Here is a 12268-nt window from a genome sequence, read left to right as displayed (position 1 = left end):
TTTCTTTTACCCGAATGCTTCTAAGTATATTGTCTTACCAAAACTGGGGGATGTTCATGAGTTCACACTCATTTCATGTTCATTTATTTAGGAAAACAAATCTGAAAAATGTATGTGTTGCAGTCTGAATCAAAATAAATGTGTTCTGACTTCCCTACTAATGGGAGAGAAGAGCCTACTGATCATTCCTCTTGGTTATGGTCCAAAACAGTGTTTCTAAATGTGTCTCATTCCTATGTCCCAACCACGACCGCAGAACCCCACAATGAATTAATGGCCATGGTACGGTAGATGTGGCCGGAAACACATGTCAAAAGAAGTCAAACGAGTATACCTTTTATTCATTGACCTGCAGTGATCCATCTACACAAATCTCTAATTCTTTATCAGGAGAAATTTTGTTCACTTTAGAACCAAGAGAAATCTTTTGAGAAGGGCTCCTTCTCCAAAAGGCCTATGCTTCTAACGATGTAGCTTGAAAGAAGGGAAAAATAATATCTTCTGTGGTGATTCTCACTTTCATTACAGTACTTCAGATGGTCGGCGGAACATGCTAGGAAACAAAGTTTAATTATTCTGGGTCACAAGTTCTGCCTCTTTCAAAGAGCCAGAACCAGAGGATCTTCAGTTAGGGCCCGGACACTCCATTCTTGGAGAGTGTGTTCTACCGACCCCGACTCATTTCCACTGTGGAGATTTGTATGAAACCCGCCACTGATGTTCAGATGCAATGTATTTAGCCACTCCAAAGATGTCGTTTGTTGATCCTCTTTGCAACCCTCCAACAGAAGTCAAAAACAGCCACATAAATCAGAAAATTTACCCATTTTATTGATGCATTGCAATTGCTCTACATTTTACCATATTATGTAGAAAATACTGAAAATACAAGCTACTTTGTAAAACCAAAGACAAACATTGAATCCAAAGATAAACTATGTTTTACACAATGGACCCTTTTCCCGTAGTTAGTATTAAATTTTAAATATCTATTTCTTTTGTTAAAATGATTATTTTACATACTCCCTAAGTACATCTGCATTACAAACATAGCTCAATAATTCTCAGAAACTGTTTCTAGAGGCTTGTTGTAAAAGGAAGCGCACAACCAGAAAAGGGAGAAAGCAAAAGAAGTTTAAATCGCACACAATAACTAGCATATCAAATACATTTAATAAAGTTGGAATTCCATTGCAATATCAAGGATTCAAAGCAGAAATACTAACATTACATATAATGTACATATAATGTACTGCTACATGTAGTGAGATTATTTTTCAAGCTGAATCAAAACCACACATTATATAAAGTTTAGCAACAAACAACCATGTAGACATGCTGCACCATCCATCAGTTTAAAAAAATAAAATAAACCAAAAACTAAAATAGGAAGCAGGCTTGGGCCATTCCTGTCACTGAGAGGCAATTTCATTTCCTATCCTAAAACAAACCAACCTAACCAGTGGGTTTTTGCATAATAATGCTGAATAAAACACACATTACTGTGCTTGCCTGGCTAAGGGCAGTCAAGCTGAGCCCCTCTAGTGGAGGACGATGGATGGCCAGAACTGTTTGAAATGGAGTTCTTATTCCTGGGGCTGGTATCTGAGCTGAGTACTGACAGCAGTATTCCCTCCTGCGGGCTCTTCAAACTCTGGAGTGATCAAGTTGCCCAGGAGCCCAGAGTGGCGGTATTTAAACCTTCCCCGCTTTCTCTCTCAGCCCTGCAGGGGAGAAGCTGGAAACGCAAGTTCTGAAAGGACGTAAAGCCTTAAGCTGGTATGACTGAGGCCAGACCACTGGCTGAGTTCGCAGGGCTTCCCCCATCCTGTCAGGGCCAGCAATGTTAAACCCCAGGGACAGAATCTAAAGCCACATGGAGCACATAAAAATTCAGCGGATACAGATTTTTACCTCGGTAAATTTGAAATGCCAATTTGCAGACTAAGGCTGAAAACTTCTAAAATTCTTAAAGCCACACATTGCTAGTCAGGTGATGAAGATAACAATACACGCTCTTGGTATTGTCTTTTCCCCATGAAGTTAGTAAGACTCACATCTTAAGTGGTATCTACTTATTGGACAGGGCGGGGCAGGAGTGGACTGTTCTGTATATTTTCCCTGCATCTCATTTGTTACAGAAACAACAAATCTTATCCCTTGTAGAGGAAAGAGGAACAATGAAATGTTTCTCCTGGAAACTTAGGTCTGCCTTTGAGCAAGAAAATAAGAATACACTCAGCAAATGAGGAAACACAAAGATCACACATGCAGACCAGAAAACCATGTAACACCAGTGACAGAAACTATAAAAACTGCTTGGGTATCTTCACCAATATAACGGTGCAAACACAACTCAAGAGAATAACCCCACCACCACCACCACTCCTCAAAAAAAAAAAAAGAAAGAAAGAAAAGCAGAAAACACCAACATGTTCCTGGTAGGCTGTACTGACTATCTGCCCCATCGTGGAAGCCCTTACTCTTTACAATGAAGAAACTCCAAATACCTTGACAGCTCCTCGGTGTTCAACCCGGTACAGAGCTGGCTGACCAGGCTCCATGAAATCTCCCATCTCCATCCTGCACCTCCTTGACGCCATCTCTACAAAGAACCAGTCCTAGACTTAGCCCTCAAATAACAGAATTTTCAATTCAGATGGAACACTTCTATATCTTAGAGTTAACTTTCTTCCCCCAAATCTTTTATGGGCAGGAACATCCCCATCCCCAGTACCCTCCACTTGACCCAGATCCATGCAGGAGCTGAGAGTACAAGGACAATTTCACAGCCCCAAGAATACTCAAGTTGTTAAAAAGAAACCTCCAAAGCCCGATGACTCGATAGGTTTTGGTTCCTTTTTAATATTCTTCACTGGCTCAGAAACGTTTGAGTTCCCTGTCACCAGCGGCATCACAAAACTCCTCCTCATAGTATGGGGACATGGTAAGCAATACAACAGGCTCTTTGGTATAAACAGATCTGTTATAGGTTTTTTTTCAACAAGCAAATATTTTACTAGGAATGTCAACTATTTGCAGGAGGGACTGCCACATGGGAAAAGGGGAAAAAAAAATCTCATTCTAAAAGGTGATTGCACATACTTAAAAAAAGAAGAAGAAAAAGAAAAAAAACACATATTTCATACTGGCTTGACTCCTCCTACCTGCTTCCCAAGTTCTCACAGAAGCAAGGTAGCAATGCACCGTGAGAGAGCCAAATGGGGGAAATGCTTCTGTGAGAACTCAGCTGAGATTCCAGACTGGAAAGGGGTAGAGGTGGTGGTAAAGGAGAAAAGCTGCTGTTTTTATTTTTCAGTCTTGGCAGGGAAACTGACAACAATGCATTTACATGGCACAGCTACTGATCCTGTTCTGCTAAATCCCAGTGAACAGCATGGGGTCCATCCTAAGGCAAGCTCACTGTAAACTCTATGAACCACTACATTATCATATAAGGCACTACAATAAGGGAAGGAGGAGAAAGGGAAGAAGAGACACACACTGAACAACTCCTCACCAGACACACCTGTGCAAAACAATTCCAAGGGTCTCCTCTCCTTGCAGGCAATGCCCCTGCTCATTCAACACTACAGTAATATGCTCTAATATAATTGCAATTAGTTCACATACATTCCAACAAGTATCAGTTCATTTTGGTTTAAATACAATGGAGACATCCATTCCATCTCCGGGGTAACACTGGAGGATCAGATACACACTAAATACACAATTCAAGTGTAATCACTACACATTTGATTACAAATAACATTTGGGGTTAGCAGGAAAAATTGCTTGTTATATTTTTCTAATCAATATGTACATATTTAATTATGCAAAATATTAAAACACCACCATTACAAAACTTCTAAAATATTTTTAAATTCAGTAATAAATTTTTAAAATATTTTTTGCAATTCCTACATGCACTTATTGTATAAGTCTTAATAAGAGAGCATTCAGTTTGCTGCTGGCATACAAAGGAAGCTACTTTAAAGTATAAAAGCTATACACAAAGTTCTTATCTGGTTTCAGATCCTTTTGCTTTCTCCCCAGATAAATCACATAGAACAGAAGGGAGAGATGAGGCAGAGAGAGAGAGAGAGAGAGAGAGAGGTGTATTATTGAAAATTCATATTAATCTTTAGGCAAAGCTCACCAATGCCAACAACCTTTAGACAAAGCTCATCAATACCAGTATCACATAATACAAAGAGATATTGCGTATAATAAGACAACCACCACCATAAAACAATAACCACCTTAATGGCTTTTCCAATAATAAAATTTAAGCTGAAACAGAGACAAAGACTTTTAAAAATAACTTAAGAAGAATGCATGGTACTTCATTTAAAAAGAATACCTAGTGCTTACATGGTAGATATGGATTCTCTCACACTAAGTTACCAGCAAATGGTGAGCTGCCTTTTTAACACTACTTTATAATAAACACAGGAGCAACTGAGAGAATCCCGAGAGTAACATAGAGCAGTTTATAACCAGTTTTGCTAAAATAACAATTGCCCAGTAAGTATAACATGACACAAAAACAAAACTAAAACACTGTAAGTCTAAAGTCCCATAAAGAAAGATAAGATTTTGAGGAGAAATGCCTGATAGTCAAATACAGACTTGTGTAAGCCGCTCTTAAAATAGGCAATTAAGTCTTGGTTTTTAAACAAACAGAAGAGTGATTATTTTTCTTTTCTCACTTGTTACCAGATTTCAAGTCCTTCTATCAGCATTTTTCCTCTGACCAGCAATTACAATAAAACAAAGTTAAATAAAGAGGGGGCTTCACTTGGTTTTAAAAACATTTATAGAACTCAAGTCAGAGAGAAAATATTTTTCAAAGGGTAACTTCAAAACAATCTCTCTTCCTTGGTAACTGCAGAAGATGGGCATCTCAACTCTTCCAAATACCAAAAATGCTGTCACAAAAATAAGGAATTAAAAAATAGGGCAGACTTTGGGAGACTACAACAATGCAGTCAACACTAAGACAGGTTCCCCAGAGAAAAACCTTCTGCTTCAGTGGGCCCCTGCAGGACAAGTTGCTGGCTAAGGAGTTTCTGGAGGGGCTTATGGGAGGAGTTCATCATTGTGTGTCATTAAGAACTCAGGGCCAGGAACAGGCAGCCATGACCCCTCCTCCCTCTGCTCACCAACTACAAATAGGAATACTGGCTGATCTTGGTAGGACTCAGTGGGTATCCAGTGTAAATTGTTGAGCCTCGGGAAGACCCGATGTAGGACTGGGTGGCAAACTGGTGTTGGTACTGAGCAGGGGCCACACTGGCTGAAGTGAGCAGGCTGGGCCCAACACTGACAGGGACCTGGTGCACCAGGGTGCTGGGGTGGGTGCTGTAGGCTGCAGCATGCCTTGAGGAGCCCTGGGGGGAGAAGAGATGAGCAATGGAGCTGGTGGAGCCCAATGCAGCAGCGGAGGTGGGGGCAGCATACGTATACAGGTGAGGCTGGCTTGGCAGGTGAGCGGGGGCTGGGGCCAGGTGTGGATGCCCCGTCGAGTGGAGTGGGCTGCCGTGCTGGAAGGTGTAGGGGGCTTGGGAGAGCGGGGCCACAAACGCCTGCTGTCTGCGGGGGGCAGGGTTGCTGCTTCTCTCCTGTGAGGTCGGCGCTGACGATGACTGCTGGTTCTGGAAGGAGTAAGAAGGCAGTGAGGAGCCTGGAGGCCGTGCTAGTCCAGGGGGCACCCAAGGCCAAGTTGAGAGTTGAGGTTCTAACCTGTACTGCTCCTGGGCTGCAACAGCACAGAAGCTCCCAGGCTGGCAATGCTGTCAGAAGTCAGCCTCCATCCCTCCACCTCTTGGCAGAACAGATCCTAACCCAGCCCAGAGAGCAGCAGTTTGCTCTGAAGTATGACAGAGGCAAGGGAAGGGGGGGGGGGAATCAAGAGTTCACAGGGTTACCCGCTCCTGCAAGTTAGTAACTGTTGACTCAACTCACCCTATTCTGGCGCCAGGGAATTTGAATTTTTCCTAACCTTTCTTTCTTGCCATTGTTTTCTTTTGTTCTCCTCTAAGTTCTTCATATCCCTCTTGACTTGTGGAGCCTAAAACACATGCACTAACTCGAATTTACACTTGCACTTGCATGTGCTTTCTTTCACATACATACACACACGTGCACACTCACAGTTACACCCTCATGTTTACACTTTCTTACTCCTGGTAGACATCATACAAGCACCAGAATTTTAGCTGAAGAAAGAGTGAATAGTTTGCCCCCTTTAGAAAGAGAATAGTGTCCCTCCCCACCCCATCAGATCTCATAGTGGTGTGTGTGTGGGGGGGGGAAATCCCAGACTCAAGCCAACACAGAACACTAGAACCAGTTGATGAAGTGGCCACAAAACTTTGTACTGTTTCTTGCCTCAAGTAATCAGGGTGAGGCTTAGGTTATTTATGACCTGGGAGATAAAGGAAGAGGTCTCATGTGGTGGTACAGAAGCAGGCAGGGAGGGACTAAAGCACCCATGACTCTTTCTAAATTCCAGACATTTCTCTAATCTTCCAGGACAGACTAGGGAAGTCTGATGGAAAACCTGGAATGTGCATCCTCAACACTCTTACAGAGGGAACAAAAGGACACAGCACATGCAGATATGACACAGGCCACAGAACACCAAACTGTCTGATACAAAAGGGGCTTCATTTGGCTTTATTCAGCAGTCCAGCCAGAAGCAGGGTTCTCCAGAAAGTGACAGTAGGGAGGGCCCCAAACAGAAGGCAGCAGCCCCTAGCGCTTACCTGGCTAAGGTTGAGTGGCTGTGCTGCACTGGTCCCCCCGCGTGGAACTCGATACCCTGTGGGGGTGATACAGCATCCAGATGACTGCCCACTCACTGAGGCCACTGGCTTGGTCTTACTGCTCAGGAGACCTGAGGAAGGGTCAGACCGTAGTCAGTTATGAGTGGCCTCAGTTAAACCTCAGATGGCAGCATATTCATCAGTCCACATTTGCATGAGGTTTGCAAGAAAGAGGTAAGGTTTCATGTGTATCTTATTTCTTTAATTACATTTACAGCAGAGGAACAAACACTGCAGAACCTAATTTTCTGTCTTACTACAAAGCTCCAAAAATGATCTTCGAAAAGAGTCTTTTTTCCTTCACTTTAGTAAATCTAGTCTCCTGTAATGTGCAAGACACTATTAGAAATACAAACACCAGTAGGACATAGTCCCCATCCCCAGGGACCCTAGGGTTTTATGTGGGAAAGGGTTAAACAAGTATAGACATGACAATGGGAAGCTGAGGAAGATGTTGGTGATCCTTAGAGGACACTGAGGTTTCAAAGGGGCTTTAAAAGAAGGCAAAATTAAATCTTTTTGGGCACTATCTTCAGGTTCTAAGAAACTGCAGGGTAGTTGGACATAAGCAGGATCAATTTCAAAATTTTGCTTCCTTCTGTGGTCCCACTAGGAAAACAGAAGCATTTATTCAATGATCTGTGGAGTAGCCGATCTTCCCTGGACCCCATGGTGGACAGAGCTCCTAACAACACTCGCCAGTAGCATGGCGTCAGGAAGTTCTGCCTTGCCTGCAATGGGACAGCTGCCTTCTTCTGATGGAGGAACCGTACCGAAGTTTAATGATATCCTGAAATCAGAACTCTGTTCGTGTCTCTGGCAGTAACATAATTCAGAGTAAAAGACTAACTAATTTAAGTATAGCACAGACACCAATTCATGCTCCTCTCCTTAAATGTATAAAAGCTGCCACTGGAAAACAACTGCCTAGATAAGGACTCTGTTTCCTGGGCCCCCAAACCTCTTGGTGGGGCCATGGAATTAGTTTGCACTGTTTCCAGGGCTTAAGAGGTAAAGAAATGTGTGTCCCTCCCCAAACTCTTTCCCTATCTCACTGGAGACTGAGGATTCCTGGGCTCTGATCCTTCACTCACTGTAGGCCCACCAAGTAGGAGCACTAGCACTGGGAAGTGAGTAAGAAACGAACTTCTATTATGTCAAGCCAGGGAGATCTGGGGCTTGTTACTGCAACTAGCATTACGTGATAACTAGGGAGCCTAAATCCAACATTTAACAGCAAAAAAGATGGAGGTCTTTAGGTTGATAATAAAACCATGAAAGTATCAATGCTATGACACTGGGTAAGAAAAGATCTAAGTATATCTTGTTTTCCAAACAAAAACAAAGATAAAAATGTTTGCAGTCATTTTTAATATTATCAGTTCCTGTTCACCCTGGATTGTCAAATTTGAATCGGCTGTGACAAAAAAAAAAAAAAAAAAAAAGCGGCCTGCTAATTCTCCCTGCCATATGACAGCTCGTCTGCCTTCTCCCATCAACAGATTATTTCTGAGACTACAAATTCACTTTTAGATTAATCCAAACAAAATAAACATAGTAAGATAAATTGATCACCAAAAATAATTTCACATCACAAGGAATGGATTTCCGGGATTAAGTAACTGGTTGCTACCACTGGCATAAGTAGACTAGCAACATATTAAGGTTATACTCATCAACACAGAATTCACCTGTGGCTGTGAAGATGCTCACCTGAGGCTTGGGTTGCTACTGTGCAGTCACCAAGCTGAGTTTTCAGTGGAGGCACAATGATGGTGCGGGTGCTAGCGCCATCCCCCACAACTCTGCCGGGCCCCTCCACAAGGGATCCACTATTGCCCCGGAGAGCACTCAGGGTATCAGTGGAATATGGGCTGCTCAAGGAAGAGTCAGAGTCTGGAGAGTCATTGACAGTGACATAACTGATGACATTTGACCTTGCCTTCAGGCCAGAGCTGAAGAGAAGAAAATACGTGAAAATTCAACTCCTGTTTAGCAATGTTTCTTTGATGCTCTCTGGTCCTCCCATGATTACAAGGATAATGACAGCGACAGAATAATACTAGCAGCGGTGAACTTCTGAGTGCTTATTATGCGTCAGGCACTATTCTTACACTCCACATATGTCTCACCAAATCCTCACAACACTTCTATGAAGTAGGTACTACCACCCGCATTTTGCAGATGAGGATGCTGAAGCACAGGAAGATTAAGACACTTGGCCAAGGTCACACAAGTGGTAAGTGGTGAAGACAGTACTCAGAGCCAGGACAGAACCATGACAGATGCACACCTCTAACAGCTCTTCTACGGTGCCTCTCCGCCATTTCCACTCACGGTTATTTCAATAGTATTCTTCAAGAACTACTTTTTCCCCATATCATCCTGCTAGACTAGAAAAGGTTCCTTATTATGTCTAATCAAACTTGCCATACTTTTTTTTTTTTAATGTTCCTTTACAAACTAAACTCCACCTCTTAACTTTAATTTTTCCCGAGTTTTGGAAAGAATTGGCTTCAGTCAAAGCAATCCTGCTGATTACATAATTTTAGCTACTACATGGTCACTTTTCCTCACTGGAAAGTTTACCTTTTCTCTTCCCCAAATCAGTTCAGAAACCACTTTTAAGACTTAGTTTCAAAGTCTACGTCCCATTTGTAAATACCATTTTGTTAACTGTAAATACCATTTGTAAGTAGCTCTCTTAAAGTACTTCATTCTAAATTTACTCTTTCAGTTCATTAAACTTCATTTATATAAAACTGCATGGTTTCTTAGTTACTGTCATGTGTGAATCTGAGACTACAAATTCACTTTTAGATTAATTCAAACAAAATAAACATAGTAACTACCTCCTCAGGTAAACATGGAGTTATTAAAAAAAAACAAAAACAAAAAAAAACATGGGGTTATTCCGTCTTCTTTATGCCTAACACAAAGGCCCAGTGAAGAATACAACACAGCATAATCAAAGCAATTGACTATGTTAGCACTAAGAGAGAGGTGTATGTAACAGTTCTTAAATGTATCCACTCTCTCTAGGTTAACTACCCAGTTAAGAACTTGGATTAAGGTGCTGAGATAAAAGGACATTCTTTGATACTTACATTCCTCAAATTTCAGACCACAAAGCAGAAGAAAAAGAAGTTGCACCTCTTCCAAAGAGGCCTTTGCAGATTAAGAAATTACAAATAATCTCCTGACTACTGACTTGTTCCAATTAATTGCTGTTTATATGCTTCTGCTACGGCATCTATTTTCAGACTCTAAAGGTCCTTAAAGGCAGGGAATCATGTCTGTGGTATAATGTGCATTCCAAGGCAAAGCAGCTGAATATTAAACAGCTTAATATCCAACCCCCTTCTAGCTAATGTATCTGAAAAGACTGATGATTTAACATGATGCTCAGTTGTGGAAACTTGAGTGTTCTGTCTCACGCATCCAAGACCATGCTTCCAAAAATACCATTTCTCAGTCCTTCCTGTCACAGCCCAAACTGGACCACTTGCCTAAAACCAAGAGTCTAAGCTTAAGGGTAGGAGCCAAGGAACCAGTGGGTCATTCACCTATCTTACCTGCTAGGCTTATACTTGTTGTCCTCTTCCTCATCAGTGTCACTGCGGATGGTGATGACACTCACAGGAGGGCTGGGAGTATCTGGAATGATGATAGGCTGATGCTGATCTGGGACAGGAACTAGGGAATTATAAGATGTGGTACGGAGGGGACTGCTCCCAACCAGAGAATAGACTTGAGAAGGCAGAACGTCCAGAGAAGACCTGTAAAAAAAGGTCACAAGGAAAGACCGCTCAGTCCTTGGCCCCCCAAACCATCCATCTTTTCCCCAGAACTCTTTCCAGCTTGTTCTTTAATTCATTTTTACCTAATCATTAAGCCAATACACTTAACTATAGAAGTTCCAATAAATAATAAACTAGTCGTGCTAGCCACAGTTTCCACCAGGGACAGGAACCCTAAAATACAACATAAATTTTATTTTTGTATGCCCATTACTCCACGGTTAAATTTCACTCTGTAATGTGGGCAGAGAAATAACAACATTGGCATAAAGATGGCCTGGATTCAAAGTAGCAGCAGAGAGAAAGGATGTGCATAACCAGGACGCACCTGGTATGCATGCCCAAGTCTCAGAAAAGGTTATTAGCTCCTCCTCAATTCGGCAGCCACTTGCTGCTTCACATCAAAAATCTATACCATGGCACTTTAAATGCTGGCAACATCTTTCCCAAACTGGCAGTTTTATCTACCAGTTCTAGCAGAGACTTACTTTGAAGAGACTGGAGCAGACTGCTTATTCTTCTTGGAAGGGAGAGAACTGGATTGCTGTTGTCTGACAACATGGGCAACACCAACATTCAGGGGCTGAGCAGTGGCCAGTGTCACATGGTTAGTCAGCAAGGAGGGCTGCTGCATGATGGTGCTGTACTGGCTACCATGAGAATGGGCATTCCTGTTTCAATGGAAAGACACAGAGAAGACTGAATACTTCAACCACTGGGAAATAGGACCGAAAAGGTATCAAAAGCAATGAAACAACCAAATAGAGCTACATTTTAAATTGGGCACCTGAATTATACAAGGCTATAGTTACTAATTGACTAATAAGACTTTCTTTAAATCTGAAATAAATGATTCCCGATCTCAGAACCTACTGTTTTCCTATATTCAAAATTTTCTCATTACTCCATCTCCTAGTCTAATAAGGATTCTTTTCTTAAAGAATCTGAAACAAAGATGCATCTCTCCTTTCCTTCATTTTCTTCCCAGTCTGACCAAATCATCAAACACTCCTGCCATAAGGGATCTGTCCTTGCAAATCTCCCAGAGAAGAACACTGGGTACTTGCCTCCAGTCTGTGAGCTGCTGGCCACTGCCCATGGCCTCTGGAATCACTGCTGTGGGCTGGACAGAGTTGTGCAGAGCTACCCCAGGCAACTGTTGCCAAGTTGAAGGCAGGAGAATTTGTTGGGTTCCTCCAGGCCAAGCCTGCTGTAAGGAAAGACACACAAAAAGAACCAGACTTGACTCATTCTTGGCTTTTTCTTTTGTTTTTCAGATGAAAGAAAAATTCATATCTTAAGAGAAGTTGCCCGTAGATTGTTAACTTGCAGAGATCAAAAAAAGAAAAGTCAGAGGGGCTCAAGGTTACAAGTCTTACAAACAGGGAAAGACAACACGCTGCTTTCTGTCAGCCACCTCTTTAACATGACCACCAGGGTATTAAAGAAAAGAAGATCCCTGTGGTTAAGAGTTTCTGTAATATACTGTAGAGTCAAGGAGTCTGAAAGTTCAGAGGTAAGCTCTGGTTAAATGATGGAGTTTCATTTTTGCAATGATTCTAAAAATATCCCTAGAAAGAGTTAAGACAGCTCCCTTGAGATTAAAAATAGGAATTTTAAAATTTAACTGCCAATCAG

The 12268-nt window shown here is 41.9% G+C and overlaps 1 protein-coding gene across 10 annotated transcripts in view; it reads right to left on the bottom strand.

The window, feature by feature from the left end:
- Positions 1 to 810: 810 nt before the first annotated feature.
- The window catches only part of HIPK1 (homeodomain interacting protein kinase 1), a 50774-nt gene continuing 39316 nt past the window's right edge, over positions 811 to 12268 (bottom strand). For 4 of the 10 annotated variants that reach the window (XM_055312418.1, XM_055312417.1, XM_055312415.1 and 1 more), the window contains 7 exons: positions 11698 to 11840; positions 11119 to 11301; positions 10406 to 10609; positions 8544 to 8785; positions 6771 to 6901; positions 6005 to 6073; positions 811 to 5657 (listed from right to left, as the gene is read on the bottom strand). In XM_055312418.1, the coding sequence (XP_055168393.1) occupies positions 5169 to 5657; positions 6005 to 6073; positions 6771 to 6901; positions 8544 to 8785; positions 10406 to 10609; positions 11119 to 11301; positions 11698 to 11840 (1461 nt within the window). In that variant the 3' untranslated portion in view covers positions 811 to 5168. Of the gene's footprint in view, positions 6074 to 6770; positions 6902 to 8543; positions 8786 to 10405; positions 10610 to 11118; positions 11302 to 11697; positions 11841 to 12268 lie in introns of all 10 variants that reach the window. The other 6 variants (XM_055312419.1, XM_055312423.1, XR_008662722.1 and 3 more) reach the window with 6 other exon arrangements.

Source organism: Nyctereutes procyonoides, unplaced genomic scaffold (genome assembly GCF_905146905.1).
Source record: "Nyctereutes procyonoides isolate TBG_1078 unplaced genomic scaffold, NYPRO_anot_genome, whole genome shotgun sequence".
Taxonomy (NCBI): Eukaryota; Metazoa; Chordata; class Mammalia; order Carnivora; family Canidae; genus Nyctereutes; species Nyctereutes procyonoides.
This window is presented reverse-complemented; position numbering and strand designations above follow the sequence as displayed.